Consider the following 23,952-nt stretch of genomic DNA (forward strand, 5'->3'; position numbering starts at 1 on the left):
CCTCAAAAGTTATAATTTCACATGAATCTTCTGCATCATCAAACTTCACTTTGAATATCAATTACTATGCCAAACCTTGGATGGTAAAAATACAAAGGGATTAGATGTGAACACTTCACGGATTCTTTAGAACAAACCGGCTCTTGGCTGAGAGAGGCAATTAATACACAAGCCTACCTCCGGTGGTAAGCCGGGAGAAAGAGCCACAGCAGACTTTTGCATGGTCCATCATCACTTTGCATTGCTACTCAAAGATTCTACAATGGTCAATTTGTCCAAATTTAATTCTTAAGTATCAAACAGAGTCCTTTTAATATTCACAACACAGCCTGTACAGTCAAACTGAATGACAAGAATTTTTCTTGAACATACATATAGATAAATGAGAACCACAAAATTTGCTGCCTGCTTCCCAGTTCTGCTTACAAATCCTGAGTGTTGCGAAGGATTGTCAAGAAAAAATGGTTCAAATTTAATTGCGACAGTACAGACTATTGCAAATAAAATAAAATAAGCAAAACCCAAAAAGAAATATCAGCGACAACAATTTCTTAGTTCACAAAACCCTGTTTCAGAATTCCTCCTAATTTCTTATAAACGTATTAACACTGTAGACAGTAATGTTACATGAAAAGCCTCAGTCTCACAGATGAATCAATTTGTTTATGCATAAATGAACTGTTTTTCATTACTAATTATATTTCCATTAAAGATAAAACATCCTTTACACTATTGAAAAAAATTTAAAGGAAGAAATCTAACATAGATGCACTTTTATCAAAATACTATAGTCAATCAAATAAGGGCTTATTTATTAAACACAATTCATTTATTTTCTTTTTTCATGCATTCTCAAAAATGTTTATAACAACACATGACAACACTTCCGATAACCAATAAAACAAGTATAAGCCTGGTCATTGTGGGACACGGTTGCCAGCATTTTAATAAGTTCGCACTAGACTGTACTATGTACTTTTTTTATAATAAATCCCTAATGCATAAGACAAGTGAGAAGGACTGAGTTGTAGCATACTGTTGTTGTGTTAACTCCAATATAAACTTGAAAGACATCAGGTTGAAGGATCACTTCAAAATAAGAAATAAAAATAACTTGAATTTTCATTCAAAGGCATTTGCGAGCTGTAATTGTTCCTACTGTAATTAAGGAAAACTCTCTCAACCCAAGTCAGACAAGAAACACCTTAGTCCAGTAACCTTGTTCAATCCATATTCAAGGGTTTCTCAAAGATTGATGATGAAGGCAGGGGGCAAAGAATTCAACTCAGTTATGTCAGAGACTGATATACTGTAATCCAAGCATGGGTTGTACTGTAGAAGACATGCATCCACATCCATTTCAGCCCAACTGGGATTAAGGATTACACAGAACATTTTTGGCCCAGTTCCTGGAGAAGCAATGAAACTGCATCTGATACCTGAGTGTAATTGTTTGGGACATGATATTGGCTATTTCTGCGGGACAGCTAAACTGCAGTCTAAGCATGTGTTCTTGTTTGTGAGGTGGACCACATGCGCAACAATTTTGATAGAGTTAATGGGGAAAAGCAAAAGTACAACCTAGGCATGAGTGCTCATTTGCGGGAGAGACCACCCCAACGACAATGTTAGCCCAGTTAATGAGAAGACAGGTAAACTGTAATCTAGGCATAGTCGCTTGTTTTGGATGCAATCTAATCTTGGGTACTTGTTCAGAAAGTCCAAACATCTACAGTATTATCAACCTAAGCATGGGTGCTCATTCAGGAGAAGGATCAAACATCAATCAAGTTAATGTGATAACTGTGAAACCACAACCTAAGCAAGAGCAATGTTCAATAAAAAGGACCATACATGCAACCCAGTTTATGGGAATCTATGCATGGGTGCTAACAGTGGAACCAACAAAACTGCAATCTAAGCTGGGGGCCTTCAAGTGAAGGCCCACATGTATGTAAATATCAGACCTGTTAATGATGAGAAGTAAAACAGGAATCTAAGCATGGATACTCCGATACTCCTATATCATAATTTTTACCCCATTAATGAGGAGACAACCAAACAAATATATGCATGTGTGCTCTTAGCTGCTCCTTTGGGAGATGATCCTCAAATATGACACTATCAGCTTAATTGAGAGTCAATAAAACTGAAGTTCTATGCGTGGGTTATCATTCTGAAGAAAGATAATATATGAAAACTTTGGCCCCGTTACTGGGGAGACTGAAGACCTGACACCTAAAGATGAGTGCTCATTCAGGAAAAGAACCACCCTTATGACAATTTCACACACTTTAATGGGGAGACTGCAAAGCTGAAGCCTCAGCATGGGTGCTTGTTTGGAAAAATGACCACACACATGATATCATCCCAGTTAATGGGGAGACTGCAAAACTGCAACCTAAGCATTGGTGCTTCTTCTGGAGAAGTTCCATCAATATACATAGGACATTTCAGCCCAGTTCATGGAGAGATGGCAAAACTGCAACCTAATTAAAGGTGCCTGTTCAAGCAAAGGAACACATACATGGCAATTACATTAAGGTTAATTGTGAAACGGTGAAACAAAGAGCAAAACTGCAATCTAAGCTTGGGTGCTCATTCAAGAGAAGGACCACACTTACAATTGTCTCCCCAGTTAATGGGGTGACAAAGAAATTACAATCTAATCATGGGTGCTCTCATTCATAGACCAAATTTAAAACAAATTTGGGTCAGTGAATGGATAAACACTGAAGCTGCAATCCAAGCAGGATCCTCACTGGAGAGAGAGCAAAACTGTAAGCTAAGCATGGGTATTCCTAAGAAAGTAGCAACACAAATATAACTTTAGCACAGTTATAGAGGCGATAGAAAATTGCAATCTAAGCATGTGTGCTCATTTGGGAGACAGCAAAACTGCAATATAAGCATGAGTATTTATTTGGGAGAAGAACTACAAGTACAACAATTTCACTCCTGTTAACCTTTGGGGCAACACCATGCAATTTGTTTTCATCTTGTCAAGGGACGAATGTACATCAATTTTGGCGCAGTTAAGAAGGGTGTTAACTATGGGACAGAAAAACTATCTCAGCATGGGTGTTCATTAAGGGAAGGACCACATGCATGATTACTGCCTCTTAATGAGGATGCAGTGAAACTGCAACCTAAGCATGGGGGGATCATTCAAGAGAATGATCACACATGCAAAATTTGGCTCTGTCAATGGGGAGACCGCTAAGCTACAATCTGGGCTGAGTGTCCACATAAGAAACAGTGAAACTGTGATCTAAACATGAGTGCTACAAAAGGATATTGATAAATCATAATCTAAGTATGGGCACTTGTTCAGGAGAAGGGCCATATGTAATAATGCAATTGGAGTACTATTGCTGGTTAAGTTTGAAGGACCTTGTGCAAGAAGACTATGATACTGACAAAAAGAATCGTTGCCGAAAGCAAACCTTTACACAGAGGGTTTTTCACATAAAATCACTGTGAGCTTTTGGAGAAGCATGACAGACTAATAAGCCAAAGGCTTCACGGTACACAGCACATTGCTAATACATCATAAAGGTTTCATTTCAAAATACACTTTAAAGTTGGAAGATTCAAACTGATCTTTTAAGCACTATGGAACACTTACTACTTCAGCCAACAAAAGGGAGATGAAATAGATGATATATGATTGATGCTTTGAACTTATAAATATATTTGACAGCTGGACAACAGTAGTATATCTTGCTTTGCCAGGTATGTTATCCCTTAGTATTGGTGAAAATATCAGATGGCACCAGACAAAAACTGTTTTAGTTCTAATGGGCTGCCTCTCACCCAGAAGGTTACTTTTGCCACTCTTTAATTTTATTTGTGTGATCAATGATCCCATTGCATAACCTACTCTATCTAGGTTCTTCTTTCCACCTACAAGGTATTCTTCCTACATGTCCCCAAGTACTACTATTCCAATAACTTTTCCACTGAATTTGACACAAACACTATATATCTATATATATATATATATAGATATATATATATATATATCTATATATATATATATATATATATATATATATATATATTATATATATATATATATATATTATATATATATCTATAATGTATGTATGTTTATCAAATTCAGTGGAATAGTTATTGGAATAATAGCACTTGGGGGCTTGTAGTAAAATTACCTTGTAGGTGGAAAGAAAAACCTAATGGAGTAGGTTATGCAAAGGGATCATTGATCACACGAATATTAGAGGGGCAAAAGTAACCTTCTAGGTGAGAGGACAGCCCATTAGAATTAAAATAGGTTTTGCATGATGCCATCTGGTATTTTCACACACACACACACACATACACACGTGTGTGTCTGTGTGCATTTTACCTTCTCATTCATGTTAAAACTAATACAAAGTAGCTGAAAGTGGTGGTTCCATATGTATGATAAACAGAGTTGTCAAAACAAAACTCAGAGAAACCCCACCGTATTTTTAAAATTCACCTTCTGATTTCACATACTGTCATTACACGGAAACAATGACTTGAACTCAACACTGCTTGACGTTTTAGTTTTTGTGTTGGTCCTTACCATTGACGGTGGCCTGCGGTGACATGGATTTCGCGCCATCTGGTGAGTGTTGGGTTGAATTGCCCGAGTCAATGTCATTGATGGGTAACCGGAGTTCTGAGTCCGGACTACTGCTGTCATCTGAAAAAAAGGCGATAAATAAAAACAACGGAAAAAAGTAAGACATCAATTTAAGTCCAACTTGCTCTAACAAAAGTCACTTTCTACACCGCACACTTCCATTTATTCTTTCATATTTATTTTATGTCTACATGAGCAGTTTTTCGTGTACTCTAAAGCTTCTTATGATCTTTTTTAAGGCATAGTCAGTCAATACAGAATGTGGATGTGAATGTAATTAATTGGAAAGAATTTTATCTGAAAGAACTGAGAATACCACACAGGGAGAAGTGGCCGTTGCAGTTGGGGAAAGTGCACTTTTAACGGATAAGTAAGTACACCAGGCTCCTACACTTCTGTCGCACTCAAAGCTATATCTTCCTTCGTCATACTTGTTTCAACCAACTCTGGCACATCACTTTATCCTCTCTAGTCCTGAACATCCAGTCCTTTCACTTAATTGGTACTTGAGAGTGCCACAATATCAAGTTTTCTCTGCTCAATCACATTTACCATCATATATTTCTGTTTTTCTACATCACATCCACTAACATACAATACCAAAGCAAAAGTCCAGAGACCAAAACATTGAAAACTCCCATGTATACTGAACCATTCATCTGTATCTTCCACGCAGTCTCTCTTCCTAGATGTATATCCATTAATGTATTTTTCATTTTCATCCAACCACATACAGGCCGTAACAGCCACATCATTCACATTCTTCTCTGCCACGGCCCCAGACGATGTGACTGCACTCTAAAGTTATCTAACAGCGGTATATATATATTTTTTTTTTGCCGAGCTAACACTCGAACTTTTTATTTCCCTTTTCTTGTTATTTCCTATGTTGTTGTACCTGCCCTACTTGTCAGAACGAAAGAATTCACAATTCAATGTTTAATGTGAACTACCAACCGAGCAGCATTTTTCCCGGATGTAATTTTCACCCGTATCTTACCAAATTCAGCAACGATGTGAAAATGGCTTGGTCTTGTTGGTTAGGAAGTCAGTGAGTAGGGAAAGACCCACTCTCAGTCACAACCTAATGCTAATAAATTGTTCAGTCAGCTGTTAAGCTCTTGCATGGGATTCCGCACCGGCGAAAAGTGCTTACAGACAACAGACAGACAGAGACTAAACTACTGTTTTTTGTAGTAAGATGTGTGAATGAAACTCATACAAAGAGGTAATATGCGAAGCAGCAATTAAATAAATAAAAACGATGTCTTTTTTTCTTTTCTAATGTGTATCTGTTTCACGTAACTGAAATCTGCTATTTCAAATGATACAACTTCCTTTAATCTGACCCTAACATTATAAAATTCAGAGAAGACAGTTCCTTCAGTAAATAGCACCAGCCACATTTATATATAGACTGGCGGTCCAAAGCTCAGACACGAGTTAGCTTTGAATAATGGTTTTAGCTCCCACGCTCTGCTAGTGCTTGGTTCTTCAGTATCCTTTGCAGAAAGTTTTTTTTTCATAAGTACTACATAATATTTAGAATACTGCTAAATTATTCCAGAAGACTGACGTTTCAGAGGAAATAAACTTGAAACTCCTCAATTGTTAGCAGTGGCGAACACACTAAGAACATTATCTGTATTCTGCAAAACCTAAGCCTTCGTAAATTTTATTTTACCGATGCATGCAAGTATTTCTGTTACTTATAAACGAACGTGGAGTTTGCATGTTATAATATAATACAGGATTCATTTATTCCATACTTCCATAAACAATGATAAACTAAACAGAACGCTAAAGACGCATTAATCAGAATAATAATCCACTCAGATCAACATTCTGATAATTCCTGCACCTATCTCCAGATCAGTAACACAATCTGATTAACCCTTAAACGCCGGAGCGGTAAATAAAAAAATGACTCCCGTATGCCGGAGGGGTTTGAGAGTGAGCGCGTAAGCGGAAAAATATTTTTTTCAAAAAATCACAGCGCGCTTAGTTTTCAAGATAAGAGTTCATTTTTGGCTCCTTTTTTTGTCATTGCTTGAAGTTTAGTATGCAACCATCAGAAATGAAAAAAATTATCATTATCATATATAAATAATGCGATATATGATAGCGCAAAAACGAAATTTCATATATAATTGTATTCAAATCGCGCTGTGCGCAAAAGGGTTGAAGGTAACAAGTTACTTTTTTTTTTCGTTGTAATGTGCACTAAATTGCGATCATTTTGATATATAACACATTGTAAAACGATAAAAGCAACACAGAGAAAATATTATCACAAAATAATGCATGAATTCGTAATGCGCTTACATAAACACATATTTTTTTCAAAAATTCACCATAAATCTAAATATTGTCCTAGAGACTTCCAATATGTTTCAGAATGAAGACAAATGATTGAATATTACTATACTGTAAGAATATTAGCTTACAAATGCAGTTTTCGACCATATCTGACGAGCTAAAGTTGACCGAATGTCGAATTTTTTATATATATATTTTTTTATATGCAATTATTTCGGAAATAAGAAAAGCTACAACTTTCAAATATTTTTCGTTTTATTCTACATGAAATTGCGCACATTTTCATATATAAAACTCTATGAAATGCCTAATATGAAACGGAGCAAATATTCCGAGAATGGGACTTAACGCATTTCGGAGATTTGTGGCGGAGAATCCGCGCGCGGAGGGAAGGAAAGTTTTTTTTAAAAATTCACCATAAATTTAAATATTGTGCTAGAGACTTCGAATTTGTTTCACGATGAAGATAAATGACTGAATATTACTAGACTGTAAGAGTTTTATCTTACAATTGCGTTTTTCGACCATTTCGGTAGAGTCAAATTTGACCGAACGTGGTTTTTTTTCTATTTATCGTGATTTATATGCAAATATTTCGAAAATGAGAATAGCTACAACCTTCAACTATTTATTGTTGTATTATACATGAAATTGCACACATTTTCATATATAAAACGTTATGTAACGGCTAATTTAAAATGGTGCAAACATTACCACAATCGCACGTATGATTTTTTCGGAAGAGTTACCGCGCGGACGTAAAGAAAATGTTATTTTTTTCATAAATTCACCATAAATCGAAATATTGTGCTAGAGACTTCCAATTTGTTGCAAAATGAAGGTAAATGCTTGAATATTACTAGAATATAGGCGGCGTTTTAGCTTACAATTGCGTTTTTTCGACCATTTCGGTAGAGTCAAAATTGACCGAAGGTTTTGAAAATTTGTCACTTATCATTTTTTATATGAAAATATTTCAAAATTGATAAAAGCTACAACCATGGGTTATTTTTAGTTGTATTGTGCATGAAATTGCGCACATTTTCATATATAAAACTTTATGTAACGGCTAATTTAAAAATCGTGCAAACATTACCACAATCGCATGTATGATTATTTTCGGAAGAGTTACCGCGCGGACGTAAGGAAAAAGTTTTTTCATAAATTCACCATGAATCGAAATATTGTGCTAGACACTTCTAATTAATTGCAAAATTAAGTTAAATTATTGAATATTACTAAAATATAAGAGTTTTAGCTTACAATTGCGTTTTTCGACCATTTCGGTAGAGTTAAAGTTGACCAAAGGTTGAAATTTTGGCACTTATCGTTATTTATATGAAAATATCTTAAAACTCATAAAAGCTACAATCATGAGTATTTTTTTGTTGTATTCTACATAAAAATGCGCACATTTTCATATATAATACTCTATGTAACGGCTAATTTAAAATGGTACAAAAATTATGTCAAAGTGACGAAATAATTTCAGAGATGTGTCACAGATACTTTTAGTGCGGCAAGAAAGAAATTCGCGCTTGCGCGCCTGCGTAACGATTGTAAACAAAACAACACCTTGATCCGTGAACTCCCAGCATCCCCCAAGGCGCGTGATTCAAGAGTTTTCGGCTGGTAGGCCTAAAAGTATTTTTCCGCGAATTTTTAAAAAACTTTTGTATGTCGACGTAAAATACGTCCAGTCGGCACCCGAGAGACAAAAAATGTCGACATAAAATACGTCCAGTCGGCGTTTAAGGGTTAAGTGGATATATAAGTGTTTGCATAAGCGGAAGCAAGTAAGCATATATCTAAATTATGCAGATGTGTTTTGTAACTATTTCACTGCCCACTTGGCGGTTCTACGTATTACATTTACAACTTGAAGGATGGATTCATTTCCATTCCATATTTCATCTATTAGAACCCCAAATTATATATAACGTATGACAATCGTGACTTTAAAACATTCCATTCAATTTCAAAATATCCTGGTAAAATAGTAAAATGGGTGACATTCGATGAATTTGACCGTTGATCACAATAAGCATTATGCTTAAAAAGGAACCTCCTGAACGTGCTTCCATTTGTGTTCAAATGACCAAAAAGTGAGAACATCAAGACTCACCCCTGATATATGAGTGGCACTTAAGGACGAGGATGGGCCTGGAGTGATTGTTGATGAGGGTGAGGGCATCTGGGGTGCTACTCCTCGAAGCGACCCCAGACTCTGCCTCATGCAACTCCTCGGCTAGGGTGGGGCCTGACCGCAGTGCCAGGATGCTGGCCGTGCTGAACGCTGTTGCAAAGAGAGAGAAAAGCAAATTCATTCTCAAAAAAAAATGTTAGAGCGCTGCTGTAGGCAATAACTCTACCGCACTGTACAGAGAGAGAGCTAGAGAGAGATAGATAGAGAGCGAGAGAGAGAGAGAGAGAGAGAGAGAGAGAGAGAGAGAATGGGGGATAACCTGATTAAAATGAGACAAAATAATAAATTACAAAAAGGCAAATCTTTTTTTAAATTCCGTCTGCACATAAGCTGGCAGGCGTGGCACATACAATGGACGTAAAAATATAATCGAACATACTATTTTGGGAGAGTAACAACACTGTTAAATTAGCACACACACTCCATATGTTACTCATTTCCAGATGTTATTATAATATATATTATATTTAGTATATAATAATATATATATTATATGATTATATATATATATAGATATCTTATATATATATATATAATATATTTAAATATAATTGGCACACTAACTTCCAAAATCATCAAAGTTTCGCAGAATTTATACGACAAGCATTACGTTTAAGTGTACTGGTGTCCTTAGTCTGAAATAAAAAATAGACGAAGGAAATAACCCGTGAATCAAATAAAATAAGGAAATCAAATTCGAGAGGCGACCTTCATCATCGGCTAAAGAAAATTCTTGTTCCGTTTCTCTATTCTCTGCCATCCTTCGGGTATTCTCTCCCGCACGACTCTGCCATCACCGAATTATTTTCTCCCACTCTCAAGTAAATAAAGTTACAGACCGGCCCCTCCCACAGGCTGAAACGTTTCTGTCTCTTCAAAGGAAATGAGTTGTGGATGGAACATGGAATGGATGATGTTTGCTGAATAGCTAAAAGACATGTAGAAACTCGGGCAACAGTTTCAGCGGATTTACTACAGGTGAAAATGAAGCAAAATGTGAAAAAAGGGCAATTTGAATCATTGGAAACCAAGAGGGTGGAGCGATGAATGTTAGTACTGACGGTAGACTAATGGAAAGCTTGACTGGCATGGGTAGTTTGGAAGTCAATTTAACAGACGATGGTAGGATGGCAGATGAAGAGTGTCTCGAAATAAGTGAAGCAGAAAAGACAGAATGGTGTGTGCAAAGGACTCTGAGAGAGACTTGAAGTGTTTATGGAAGCCAAGGTGGGAATGATCAAGGCCTATTGTGATGATGATGAATGCAAAAGAGAAAGGAAAACGGTTGAAACTTGTCAGATGAATCATTTGCACAGTACAAGTGGCATGCGAAGTGAAAGGAAAATGTCGAGATTGGTAGACAAGAGAAAAAGGAGAGCATCGGTTACTAGATGAATCAGTGTTTTTGGATGGTTTGGTCATCTGGAAAAACCTATTCATTTATGTATGTATCTATATGTTAAAATCCTCATTAAGTATAGGACTGAAATACAAAAATAGACATAGTTGGAATTATCACCAGGTAAGGACCGCATTTTTTTTTACGTGATTTGGATCTCTTACGTCGGGAGCCAAAAATGCTTAACATTCGTAATATATTGATAAAATGTCGCCTTCCTTTCAAGTTCCAGTTGATGTTATCCAGAGAAAATGGCCCATTAAGAACACTGCATGATTCTTTCTTCTCCTTGCGCATATTTACATATGGATTGTTTAAAAAGTACCGGTCTAAGTGTACAATAAGTTTTAATATCATCTTCACTATCCTTGGGATATGATTGCCAGTCCGGTGGCTTCGTGTTTTATGGATTTTAAGTCATTGCTCTCGTCCACGGTCAGTATTTACCTGCACGGTCCTCGCCTGGTCCTAACTATACTCTGTTTTTTTCATCTGTCCATCCGCCTGTGGTGTTTTTGTATGGTAACACTGCGTCTCGGGCTTTAGATAGTTACGCTATGTGTAAGTTTTAGGTAAATAAAAGGATATCTGGATGTACATTTGCAACTGAAAAGTGTTTTAATAATTTACTGTATGCAAATGTACACCCAGATATCATTTCATATACCTAAAACTTAAACATAGCTTAACTATTTAAATCCCGGGACGCAGTGTTTTACCACGCGAGAGCACCAAAGCCGGGTGGACAGATGAAAAAAACCGAGTATAGTTCTATAACAGGCTTGACTCTTTTGGAGATTTGTCGTTGGTCTTACCTTTTCCACTGGATAATCCGGCTCCTGCTGCTCATTCGATTACTTTTTTATTATTCACTCTTCGAAGTTCTTTAGCAATTTAGTATACCCCCAACAAGGTGCAGCTAATCAAGTTAATAAAACAGCAATATAAACAAAAAGTGAGGTGCAATATGATTCCGTAGATTTTCTACAAAGCTGGCATTGCCCACTTCCTCACACTACCCCATAACTGATGGTATGCAATAATCCAAAGTAATAACAATAGACTTTCACGACAGATAAGGATAGTATTAGTGAGTCTATATGTTAGTTTTAATTTCTTGTTCTTTAATACATTTTATTTCTCATTAGTTCTATAATTTGATATAAAGCTGAAAGGGAAAGTGAATTTTACTTACATTTAATATTTTCGCCGAATCATTTTTTAATTTTCATGTCTCCAGTTACTTGATAAAGAGGGAGATAGGTTGAAAAAAGGACGAAAGTTCATATCTATATGTCTCTCCACAGGTGTGTTAATGTCTAGTGAAAATCATACACTAAATTAGGCCCCGGTCAGTTACTATTCTTATATAGAGGAATTTTGAGATTATCCTATCCTCCGTCAGAGGAATTTATATTCCAGGAAAGCGTCGTTGTTGCAAGAAACGCAGGAGCTGGAGTTGGTTCTAGGGAAAAAGTTGTCGATACATAACCAGTTCTGCAGCCAGGATTGTGTTTAGCATGAACCAGTGCCCGATCGTTACCTATGAGCATCTACATCTTCTTATGCCGGTATATGCAAAGTCTGACAATACCAAATCCCCAAGTATATCGTTACACCCGGCTATAATCAACAGAAACATCTTAGTTTCGCTCACAGCTATTGCCCGAGAGAGAGAGAGAGAGAGAGAGAGAGAGAGAGAGAGAGAGAGAGAGAGAGAGAGAGAGAGAGAGAGAGAGAGAGAGCTTTGAGAACATGCACCACACGCTTCGTGATAATCTTTGCGCGGGAGAGAGAGATTGGAATCCCCAATAGGAAAGCTGGCTGCCGTTTCAATCCTATCCCGACAAACGAGAAATGTCCAAGAAAGGAAAGATTATTTGCAACTTTGTTACTCTGGTTGGTTTTAAAGCTTGACAGTAGTAGTGGAAGACGAAAAATATGCTGTGAATAATATTGTGCATACATTCCTGTTTTAATGAATTAATAGAGAAACGATGTCGTATTTAAGATTCATTTCCTTTCACTAGGAGTTCGTAATGGCTGGGAAATCAATCTCTGTTCCATTCCTTCAATGAACTTTTATGACAACATTGTGTATGTCAAAATATTATCATCATTAGCATATCAAGACAATTTTTTTTATTTTGTAAGTTATCGATAACCACTTAAAACTTCTTTCATTAGCCATCACTTTTCAAACGTCTTTCCTTAAAAATAATTTTAAAGGAACTTAATATTTGTGACCTTTCTCCTTTCTTCATATTATACCTCAATTTTACTTGTTTATGAACTGCACTGAAAGAGACCACCTTTCATTCTCTTCACCTATGAAATAAAAAGTATATAGACAAAATTCTTTCTTAGTGGCACAAGAACATTGTTTTATGCGTGAAAATGAAGGGAATGAAGACTCAGCCAGAAGAGTCATTCTAAACTTACGAACACCCATAGATGGATCCTGTTTGTTTGTTTGTTTGTATGGTGCTTTTACGTTGCATGGAACCAGTGGTTATTCAGCAACGGAACCAACGGCTTTACGTGACTTCCGAACCACGTCGAGAGTGAACTTCTATCACCAGAAATACGCAACTCCCAAACCTCAGTGGAATGCCCGACAGATGGATCCTGTGCCCTTCGTACAATCCTTCAAATTTTAAAGGAACTTGATACAATCATAGGTCCGTGCTGGCACATGGTCACTTATTTCTAACAACAACAACAACAACCGAGAGGCTTGGTGGCATTGATGAGAAGGTCTGGTTGGTAGCAACTTGATAATACGGGAAATGAGCACATCACCTCTCCCATAGAAGTGCAGTATTACGCCATGGAGGCGGGACAGTACTGACTTTGCTGCCGACTAAGGAGTGAGAAGGGTCATAATCGTATCACAAACGGAAAGTTGGTACCTCTGGACTTTGAGATGTTTTCTCTCACTTAACACACGCACAAAGTTTTCACAATTATAGTCTCTACGAAAGGTTGAGGCTTCCCTGTAATTATCGACGCTGACATTCTCCTATTTTGCCCGAGGAAGTATTTAATCCTAATCCAAAAAGGTACAATTTCAGGATTACCCTCGAGGTTAAGGTTAATCCTGAGAAGGGACACTTTCGATAACGCTGTTCAGCTGCTTCCTTTTACGTACAAGTGACTTCGATTCTAATTAATGAATGCACGTTATTTATCCATCTATATCAATTTATGTGCAAGTATACATAAAAGATAAGTATAGATATAAACACACATATAAGTGTATATATATATATATATATATATATATATATATATATATATATATATATATATATCATACACACACACACACACACACACATATATATATATATATATATATATATATATATATATATATATATATATATATATATATATATATATATTAAAAATAACAGTAGATGCACGTGACTTCATTATATATGCGAATACCACAGATGTCAGTCAAATGGTCTTGATTCAGGCATCGGTACTGACCTCCTATCATTTTCCTGTGGTATTCACTTACAAACACACACACGCACACACAAACAATATCCTTTAATTTTATTTTGTATTGAGCAATATGAAAAACGCACATTTCGGTCGAAGTATAGTTTTGATCTTTGTGTTTTACTTTGTCCTGACGAGTGGAGCGAGAGAGGGAGGGAGGGAGGAGCAGACCAGGACCCACAATTCCCTTTTTTACTGTGGCCCGTTGTCACGTTTTCGTTTAATCATCCATACACGAGGAAATGGCAGCACCGCTATATAAAAAAAAAAAAAAAAAAAAAAAAAAAAAAAAAAAATGCCAAATTGACGAAATGATCACCTATTTCCTGGAACGAGATTAGAAAATGTGGCAGCAGTGCTAATCACCTTCGAGTTCCAGTATTTCGTAGCCAGACTCAGACTATATATATCAATCTTCTAGCTAAGTAGCGAAAACTGGTATGACTTTCACTATTTTTGCGGACTGAACCTATGAATTGGAGTAAAGACCTTTACATATAAGTGTGAAATGTTCGGTCACAATTCAAAGGAATCTTTGGCATTATAACCAATATACTAACTTTAGGAATTTTGCATTTTCGATGCCTGTGACCACTTTTATTTAATGCCAATTTATTATCTGTTCAATAAGTCGGTCACATATCCGCTCATGGAATTATGAAGCATAATGCACGAGCTGAGAGAGAGAGAGAGAGAGAGAGAGAGAGAGAGAGAGAGATGAGAGACGAGAGAGAGAGAGAGAGAGAGAGAGAGAGAGAGAGAATGTTTACCGCTATTTGCATACCATACCCATTAATAAATCGATCCTTCTCCATCATTCACTAACTTGCAATGTGTAAGAAACGTAGACAGATTAAATACAGCCAGTGGGAAGAGAACTGCCATCCTCATAAACAATGAAAAATATGCTCTATTCAATTCAACCAGCGCAGTGTATTGTTTTCTTTGATTCATGCAATTTCCCCCTCAATAGACGGGTCTGTTGCATAATGCGGGATTAACCCAGTTATATGGATTTAATACGAAAAGTCTAAATCAAAAACCTGTTGTTGATTTTCATGCTTTCTTCCTTGCCAACACATCAAATAAAGTCGACAAAATTTGAATAGACATTTTTTCATGGATCACGAAACGGCAAACCCACGGAAACTTAGGCATCGCTGTTATTCCACTGTTCTAATCCCGGATATTCACACACAGTCTCCTAGTTTTCGTTCACCAACCACCCCCCCCACCCCCCCCACCCCTCGTTAATCCGCCACTCCTCTCTCCAGCTTCGCACCCCGTTAAAATTGCCCGAGGGGCCTATAAACATCACTTCGTAAAATTATCGCTTCCTTCTGGAAAGTAATGAATGCCTTCTCAGGTCAAGGAGTGTTAACGAAACAATGCAACTGCGGGAATTAAATCATCTTGGAATTTAAAGCCAGATTTCCTTCTTAATCTAACTAGGTCATTTTAGGTAGCGTTTACTAGGCGTTTAGAATCGTGCAAATTAGTCATATATGAAATGCATTGCCGATTTATTATATGACCGTTTACTGTTGTGAAAAGGTGGCCGAAGCAGTTAAGCAAGACTCCTTCAAGACAGGATACCTCACATTTCGTCCAAATGAAATTTAAAGACCAGCATAAAGACACAACACATTAAAATATCCCCGAATGCAATTCTGTGCAGCATCAGCAATACGATAGGAATAAGAAGACATAATAATAATAATAATAATAATAATAATAATAATAATAATCGTGTAACTTAAGCTAAATTTATCATATTTCTGTTTCGCCCTGTAAATTAAATTTAAATCTTGTCGGATTCTTAACACCAAAAGATCAAACCAATACAGCATGCGGCTTAGACCGTAGCCGCAAACAGCTGTTTCAACCGAAACCTCACGGTCCCGGAGACAGTCATAAAGTCAGGTCGTTACCAGCAAGACCCCCAGGGCCTTAAGTGCGACTTTACTTGAAGACCAACTTTGAACTCTTCTTTCTGTCACCAGTGTGAAAGAATCTCTGACCCAGTCAACATGGCAGGCATGTTCAGGAGACTGACCGTCTTCATAGTGTTCCTGATGACTGTTCCTTTCAACAACCCAATGCCCACTATTCGCGACATGAACGGCAAGTCGTATCCGCTGCTTGATGGCCACGTCGTGGCCGAATACGACAGACTTTCGCCATCGGTGGCGCAGACGCTGAAGGAACAGGCCCCTAAACAACCCGAGATAGAGGAAGAGCGCGAACCCGCTACAGGAGCTGCTGACGAGGAGGCCAAGCCGCACCCCGAGGAAGTTGCAGACGACAAGCTTATATTCAATGGACTAATGGCGCACACGGTCAAGATTCTGGAGGATAAACTGGAAATTACTCAAGCTATGACTGAAGTTTCGCAAGAAAGTATGTCGGGACAGCTAATTATCGAGCGACTGATGAAACAATAACGAAGACAAGGACGTGCCCAGTGAGTGTGTGTTCATTTGTACTTTTCTTTACGCGATTATATACCATTTGACTGAGTTTTCCAGCGGAGGTTAGATTGATCTCAGCGTCAGAAGAGCAAAGAATGCGCAGTGTCTGGAGATACAGAGTTTGCTTTTGTGCACAGTTTGTGATTATTACTGTAGTTTCTGCATTTCTGTAACTGTATTTGGAACAACGATTCATATATTCAATTACAGTTTTCACTACCATATTCTGTATGTACATTTAATGACTGTGAAGAAAGAAAATCATCTGCGGTTATTAAAACTTGGAAAACTCTAGAAATGAAATGAACAAAAATTATTACTATAGATTATATTCTTTATTATGAATCATTAATGCAAAAAATGTCAAGCTATAAAATCGCATGTTATATATTCTATGGGATTTCAAAAATGCCAAAACAATTTACTAAGTGACTGAAAACTGTCCTGTTAACAACGTCAAAATATTGTTACTGCTGTCATAACAAAAATGAAAGACCTGATAATAAGGAAATACAAATGAATTGTTTTTATCGCCTTTTATGTAATATCATCATTAAGTTCAGTTAAAATAAGCTACGCAAGTGATAGCTTAACATATATGAAAGTGTTTATTATAATAATAAAATGTTAAAAATGACAAACTTGACCCTTTCATTTACGATACCAATATTTTCTTATTTATGAGAAAAAAAAAACTTTTTTACTCAAACGTATTAAAGGAGGATTTCTGATCAGAACAAGAGCACTGTTCGTACAAAGTATATGAACGTATAATGTGGAAAATTTGCAGTGATTTAAAGTAAATGAACTTTAAAAGTCAGTAGTGAAGGAGGAATTGGTCACAGAAATGTTTATGAAATTGGAACCCGGTTAGGTGTTAAAAATAATGCAACATTCGCTCTGGTTTTCAAAAACATCACCTATGTTTTGCGGAAATACTGCCTGCGAAGTATTATAACTTCTGTACGATGCTGTTTAGAAATTAGAATTTAATAATATTGCATTCACATAAAAATCCATTGTGGTTTTAGCCTTTTTATTACACCGTTATTAACTAAAAACTGACTGGGGTCTTATTAAGTGTATCTTACAAAACAAAAGTAATGAGCATGATCCTTTGATGCCTTTATTTCCGTCTCCCTGGCCTACGAGTTTGTAAATTAAGGAGCGAGGGAAGGCTTCGAGAAAATTCTACAGAACACACAAAAACACTAGGGACATAGCAATCAACTTTCTGAGCAGACACCACACGATCATTCTAAAAAGGATGCGGACAAAATCCCAGAGGACGACGGAATCATTCCCGAAACAAGCTTTCGATAAACCTCAAATAAAAAGGAATTACACAAGGCCTGCGACGATGAGAAACTGGAATATATGTAAATGATGAAATGAGTTAAAACTATATAAGATCGTACAGAGGACAGAAATGAACTGAATGCAACCTAAAAATCCAGATTGACATGTTCATTATGCCACAGCGCCCGGAGCCATTCCCTCCGATGTTTTGCAGCTAAGTGCTCTTATACACGATATGTGGGCAAGTATGGTCCTAGCACGCGATCAGTGTCGAGGTATGGTATCGAAGCACGCACAATTTTTTTAGCTCACTCGTAGATGCCCAAGAAGTGTAGGTGGTCCTACCAAGGTCACGGTCATAAGCTTATAGGCGGTTCAGTTTCTGTTTACACGAGCAGTTTCCAATCCAACCACAGCTTCGGTACCATACTTCTACGGGCTGCTGTATGAGCAAGAGCCCGTGCTGGCATAAGGCCAGCTTAATCTTAAACAAGTACCATGTTTCGAAACTATACTTGGCCATGTATCGTGTATAAAAGACCTAAGGCTTTACCCACAGTGGCCATGCTTTACCTCATATAAATGGTAACTTTTTTTTTCTTTGCAAACATGTACATACTGTGTCAGTGTGTAACAAACATTTTGTATCAGGAAATGATAAATTATTTTACTTTCATTGTTTCTAGCTTTCAGATGAGATAACGCGACCCCTTCTTCACAGTTGATTTTTTTTTTCGGAGACAGGATTTTTTCAGTGTTACTTGGGAAGGGCAGAGGTCCAGAGAGAAGCCCTCCTGGCCAGGTAAGGGCACAGTGCCCTGACCCATAAGTTATGTTAGGAAGGTAAGGTCTGGTTGGCTTATTAGGAAAATGCAAGCATGTTTATATAGTGCACATCTATCTTATTATATAATGTAAATGCACTTTACTTCATCTTTCAACGTGATATTTAGATTAATATAGTTTTTTGGATTCTTGCAAAATAATGGTTCACCTCATGCGATCATAATTTTTCCCTTTTGATGTGAATTGCATTTTAGGGAGTTTTGGCCAGCGTGGTTTATGTCAACGACCCCCAGCGTTTTTCTTTTTAGGGTTTTTCTAAATTTTAAAGGTGCTGAATGCCCTAACAACCCAATGACCAAAAATGAAAGACTTCAGGGGCTGATGTTAATTTACTAGGTGTTTAAAACTATTTCGAGTTGGCCAAACAGATGCTATACTATCAAGGTCTTGCTATACTATATACTCAAAACTCGATTAAATCCTTTGCCTCAAGAAACGTAGTCACTATGTAAATTGCAAGAGCTATAAAAGAAATGGAGAGTCAATTTAATTCATGTTTGTGCATTACTTCAGACAGGGTTTTCCATAAGCACACGCAATATAAAGATATCAAGTCTTGGTGAGAAAACGGAAACCAATTAAGCCAAACATCCAAACAGCACCTGAGGGATCTGAGCCTCCCCACAAACAGATAAAGGAGGGCAGGGGAGAGGCAGCAGTCAATAAGCCTAATCCTGGACATGGGGCTAGAGGAGTCCTTGGGGGGGGGGGGGGGGAAGATGTCAAGATATCAGAACCCAAGGACACAAAACTATACAGATATATGGCTGATTTACATACCATTACTACAATTTAACAACAACCTAACCTGAAATTTTATATATATATATATATATATATATATATATATATATATATTTATATGTTGTATATGTATTATAGTGTATGTGTTTGTATTGTATATATATATATATATATATATCTATATATATATTATATATATATATATATATATATCTGTGTGTGTGTATGCATATACGTATATAATATTTACACACACATACAAGCGTAAAGGCGTTTCTGTTCAGAGTTTATTGTCTACAGGCTTTCTCAAGTAATGTTCGCTCTTTCAAACACAGAAAGGGATAGTGCCAGCGCGTATTGTTGGTACATTATGTGTAATAGGCACGAAATAGTAAAACAAAACAAAAGAAATTTTTACAGCACAAAGTTATAGAAACTAGCCCACTTATCAATCACGAAATGTAAAAGCATATTAATAAATGGAAAGCCTATAAGAATCCGTACAATGCAGTTACCTTCAATGGTTTTTTTTTCATTGAAAATTAATTATAGCATCAATTTTCCCCTTAATCTACTTTAAAATTCAGTTTTAATCTTTAATACTGTATCTTCAATGAAAATACAGTGGCAATTTTCTTTGCGAAAAAGGTGACCACCTTAATACCTAGTGTTTCAATTAATTCAAAAGGAATTGTTTAAAAAAAATAATCTTTTGAAAAATATTTATTCTTCAGAATATAAACCAGCTTCTTCAGTCTTAATAGTAAAAGTGTCTGCGGCTAAAAATGATCATAAATCTCTTAAACATTAATAAAAAAATGTATATTAAAAGTTTTGAAATAATTCAATATGTACAGTATCTGTAAGAATATCTATATTTTACAAAATTTCTACACTAAAAAAAATGGCTGTTCATTTTACTGCAGAATTAATATATCAATGATAAAAAGTTTCTAAGAGCTAAAACTCCTTGGGATCTGAAGGGCCTTTGAAGTTTTAGAATCTTTTGTACCCTTTGTATTATGAAGCTCTTGATTTTTATTGCCGTGGCTCGGAGATTTTTTCCTTCGTTTTTTTTAACACCTATATAATCATCACGGAAACCGACGCTTTGCTGGAACTGCAAGGCACTGTATTCATTTCGAAACTTCCTAGAAAAGAAATTTCAGGTTTCCTTGGCGCTTTTCGTATGGTGTTTTTTTTTTTTTTTTTTTTTTTACGTTGCATGGAACCAGTGGTTATTCAGCAACGGGACCAACGGCTTTACGTGACTTCCGAACCACGTCGAGAATGAACTTCTATCACCAGAAATACACATCTCTCACTCCTCAATGGAATGGCCGAGAATCGAACCCGCGACCACCGAGGTGGGACGTAAACACCATACCAACCACGCCACTGAGGCGCTCCCTTGGTGCTTTTCAACACGACCATGCTCAAAAGCGACTTTACTTTCGACTGTATGTTCTTGTCCAATAGCACAGTGATGTCTAGTTTAATCTATAGACGCCAAGGCATCTGAGTCATGCGACTGTGATTTATCTTGGTACTTAGTGATAAAATGGCATTCACAGTCACCCGAGTGGTCTCTGTCACAGTCAATAGTTCTTTTGTACCTGGCACTCTTCTCAGGCAGCAGTTCCTTCACAATCTGCATCCTCACAGTAATCATCTGTCCACTCTGCAGTTTCCCTGTATTCAGCAACATCATCTTTAATTTCAATACTTTGCCTGCTTTCTGAGCCCTCTTCATAATTATTACTCTATTCATACTCGGTGCCCTCGCAGTATTCAGTGCCACCACAATCTTGAGTTTCAGTGTCATCATTATCATCTGTACGATAGTATTCAGCACCATCAAAGCATTCTTCATTGTCTTTATACTCATCACCTTGATAGTAATCACCAGCCTCTGGATAACAATTAATAGGAGTGGTTTCCATTTCAACTGCACCAACTTCATGGTATCCAGGATACCAAACATTTTCCACTTCTTCATCCACATAGTCTTGGTTTTCTAAGACTCCATCATTCTCAATAAATTCAGCATTACCTTTTTGTTCCTGGTTTATTTCAGGGTTCCAGTTTTCCTCTGATCCATCATCATTTGGAAAGCTTTCATATCTTGTGATACCCTCGTTGTCATATTTCAGACCGCGCTCATTTCCTTGTTCATCAGGACTCCTCTTCTCTACTGATGCATCATCTAGACAACCACGTTCCCGCAAAAGGCCCCGATACTCAGTAGGCTCCTGGGTTGTTTCTACAGTCTGGTATGTTGCTCTCCCCACTCTTTCATAACTTTTGGAATTTTCCTTACAATTTTCATCCATATCATTGTTTTTATTACCAGTCACTCTTTTCCAAACCCACTTCTTAGTTTCACTTTTCTCACAAATTAAAACATTTTCATGGATCTCTTCTTTCTTGTTTCCCTTTTCAAGAACTGTGCTATCACAGGTACGTTCCTTTTTGGCCAGCTTGCGTTTCTTATTACCAGAGACCTTACAACTGCCTATGCGACGACCATGTGGAAAACGTTTTCGTATGGGGAACCGTCCTCCTCCAGGACCCATGGTCATGTCGCTGATCCCCACCCTAGCTTCTTCAACTGTAGACACCGATGGCCCTTGAGACAACCTCCAGATTTGTAGGAAGTGCTCCCATTCATAAAACCTTGGTGGATTTCCATTTCGTCTACAACTGCGGTTGGCACCTACCAGGTGGCGGTGGTGCTGTTCCCCAACATTTGGAGGGGTAACTTCCTCCCTGGGATGTTTCCTGGCAATGAGACGACGAAAGGCTTCAGCTTTAGTGTCATTACACTTCAACTGTTTTCCCTCCATCTCATTTTCTAGTGAGAGGTCTAAAAGTTTTTCCGAGGACAACACCTCCACGTTCAACTATATAAATAAAATGTTATCAGGGCAGAAACAACGGCCACAGCTCGACCGGAGAACTAAAACTGTCATTGAATTTGTTTGATAACCAGCACTGAGTCAAATTTACTAGAATGTGGTCATCGTAAACTGATCGATCGATTCACTACCCGGAGTCGAACTTAACGACACCCGATCAGGAAGACAGACGCTGAGTGAATGGCCAAGAGTGACTGGAGAACACTCGAAACACAAAGGTTATCTCATAAGATGGAACCAGCACAATAAGTATAGCTGTGAAAGCAGGCTCAGATGTATATACTCGCCAATATTGTTATAGTTAGTATCTTCAAGGTCTATAGACCTAGAGTATTTTCGTTTCTCAACATCTTTTAAAATTAATTTGCGTCAATGTTGAAATTAAAGAGCTACATAAAATTCCTTAGGACATTTGTTACTACGAAAACTGACTCATTCTTCATGAACATAAATACATTATATTGTGGTCATATTCAATACTTTTCCCATATTCACCAGACGAAATAAACAAATAAATAGATAATTCGTTTTCTGATCTCTCTCTCGATATACATATATATATATAGATTTATATATATATGATTATCTATATATATATTATAATATATAAACTATAATATATATTATTTCTCTTATATCGAGGGAGAGAGGAAGAGAGATAGAGAGAGTGGAGAGCGAGGGGGATGAGAGACGGAGACGAGAGAGACGAGAGAGAGATGATGCAGAGGAGAGATTGGTCGGAAGAGAGAGAGAGAGAACTATTTTTTGCAGAATCGTGTGTTAAATCTTTAATATAGGTTTTTAAGATTGACGGGGATTATGGCGTTTTCGTTTAAAGCAACGATGGGGATGATGTCAATATAAAATGAAATGGCATTTCATCTTATGTCCCCTCGTATTGCCAACGCCAAACAATCAGAAATTAGTTCAGGTATTTGTCAATAATTAAAAAACACGATATAGAAATACAGCATTATCTAAGGTATATTCTCCTTGCCTTTCTTTATACTAATATTATCACATCTCTGAACTAAGTCATTTCCATGATTGTTAGTCATAAGCAAGGACAAACGATAACATACTCCCCGTCCCTCTTAAAAACCTATACCAAAGTTTTAACTAGTTGGTTTCTGTAGTTCACGAATAATATCGACTTGCGACATTATAACATGCCAATGTCATAAATGTTGGACAATTACACTAATAATGCTCGTATATATTACGTTTTAATCCTAATTCCTTGCAATCTCAAACCACTGCATATCTCTTTTCCCACCGTAAACCAATTTTCCTCTGATCAATTCACGAAACTGGTCATTATAGACACGGTCTAGGTATCCACATCAATTCATGTTATTTACTTTCCCAAGAATTTCGTCCATCTCATTTCTGTACGTAGGTACAAAGTACGGTACATTGAAAAAACAGTAAATTACAGTACTCTACTGAATAATTAAAAATAAAGCACTAATCGACGGCGACTCAGTTTTGGTAGGAAAAAACACCAATGGATAGATATTATAGAAATTCATAATGGAAATCGAGGTTCATATGAGACCCTTTAAAAACAGGCAGCCGTATGTCCCTGCATACAAAAGATA

At 37.0% G+C, this 23,952-nt stretch overlaps 1 protein-coding gene across 6 annotated transcripts in view; it reads right to left on the reverse strand.

Moving 5' to 3' along the window:
* Nucleotides 1-23,952, reverse strand: part of LOC135196151 (uncharacterized) — a 240,051-nt gene that overhangs the window by 17,692 nt on the left and 198,407 nt on the right. For 4 of the 6 annotated variants that reach the window (XM_064222708.1, XM_064222705.1, XM_064222706.1 and 1 more), the window contains exons 4-5: nucleotides 9,081-9,251; nucleotides 4,577-4,696 (exon numbers count right to left, since the gene is read on the reverse strand). In XM_064222708.1, the coding sequence (XP_064078778.1) occupies nucleotides 4,577-4,696; nucleotides 9,081-9,251 (291 nt within the window). The remainder of the gene's footprint in view (nucleotides 1-4,576; nucleotides 4,697-9,080; nucleotides 9,252-23,952) is intronic. The other 2 variants (XM_064222710.1, XM_064222709.1) reach the window with 1 other exon arrangement.

Source organism: Macrobrachium nipponense, chromosome 17 (assembly GCF_015104395.2).
Source record: "Macrobrachium nipponense isolate FS-2020 chromosome 17, ASM1510439v2, whole genome shotgun sequence".
In the NCBI taxonomy this organism is placed as follows: domain Eukaryota; kingdom Metazoa; phylum Arthropoda; class Malacostraca; order Decapoda; family Palaemonidae; genus Macrobrachium; species Macrobrachium nipponense.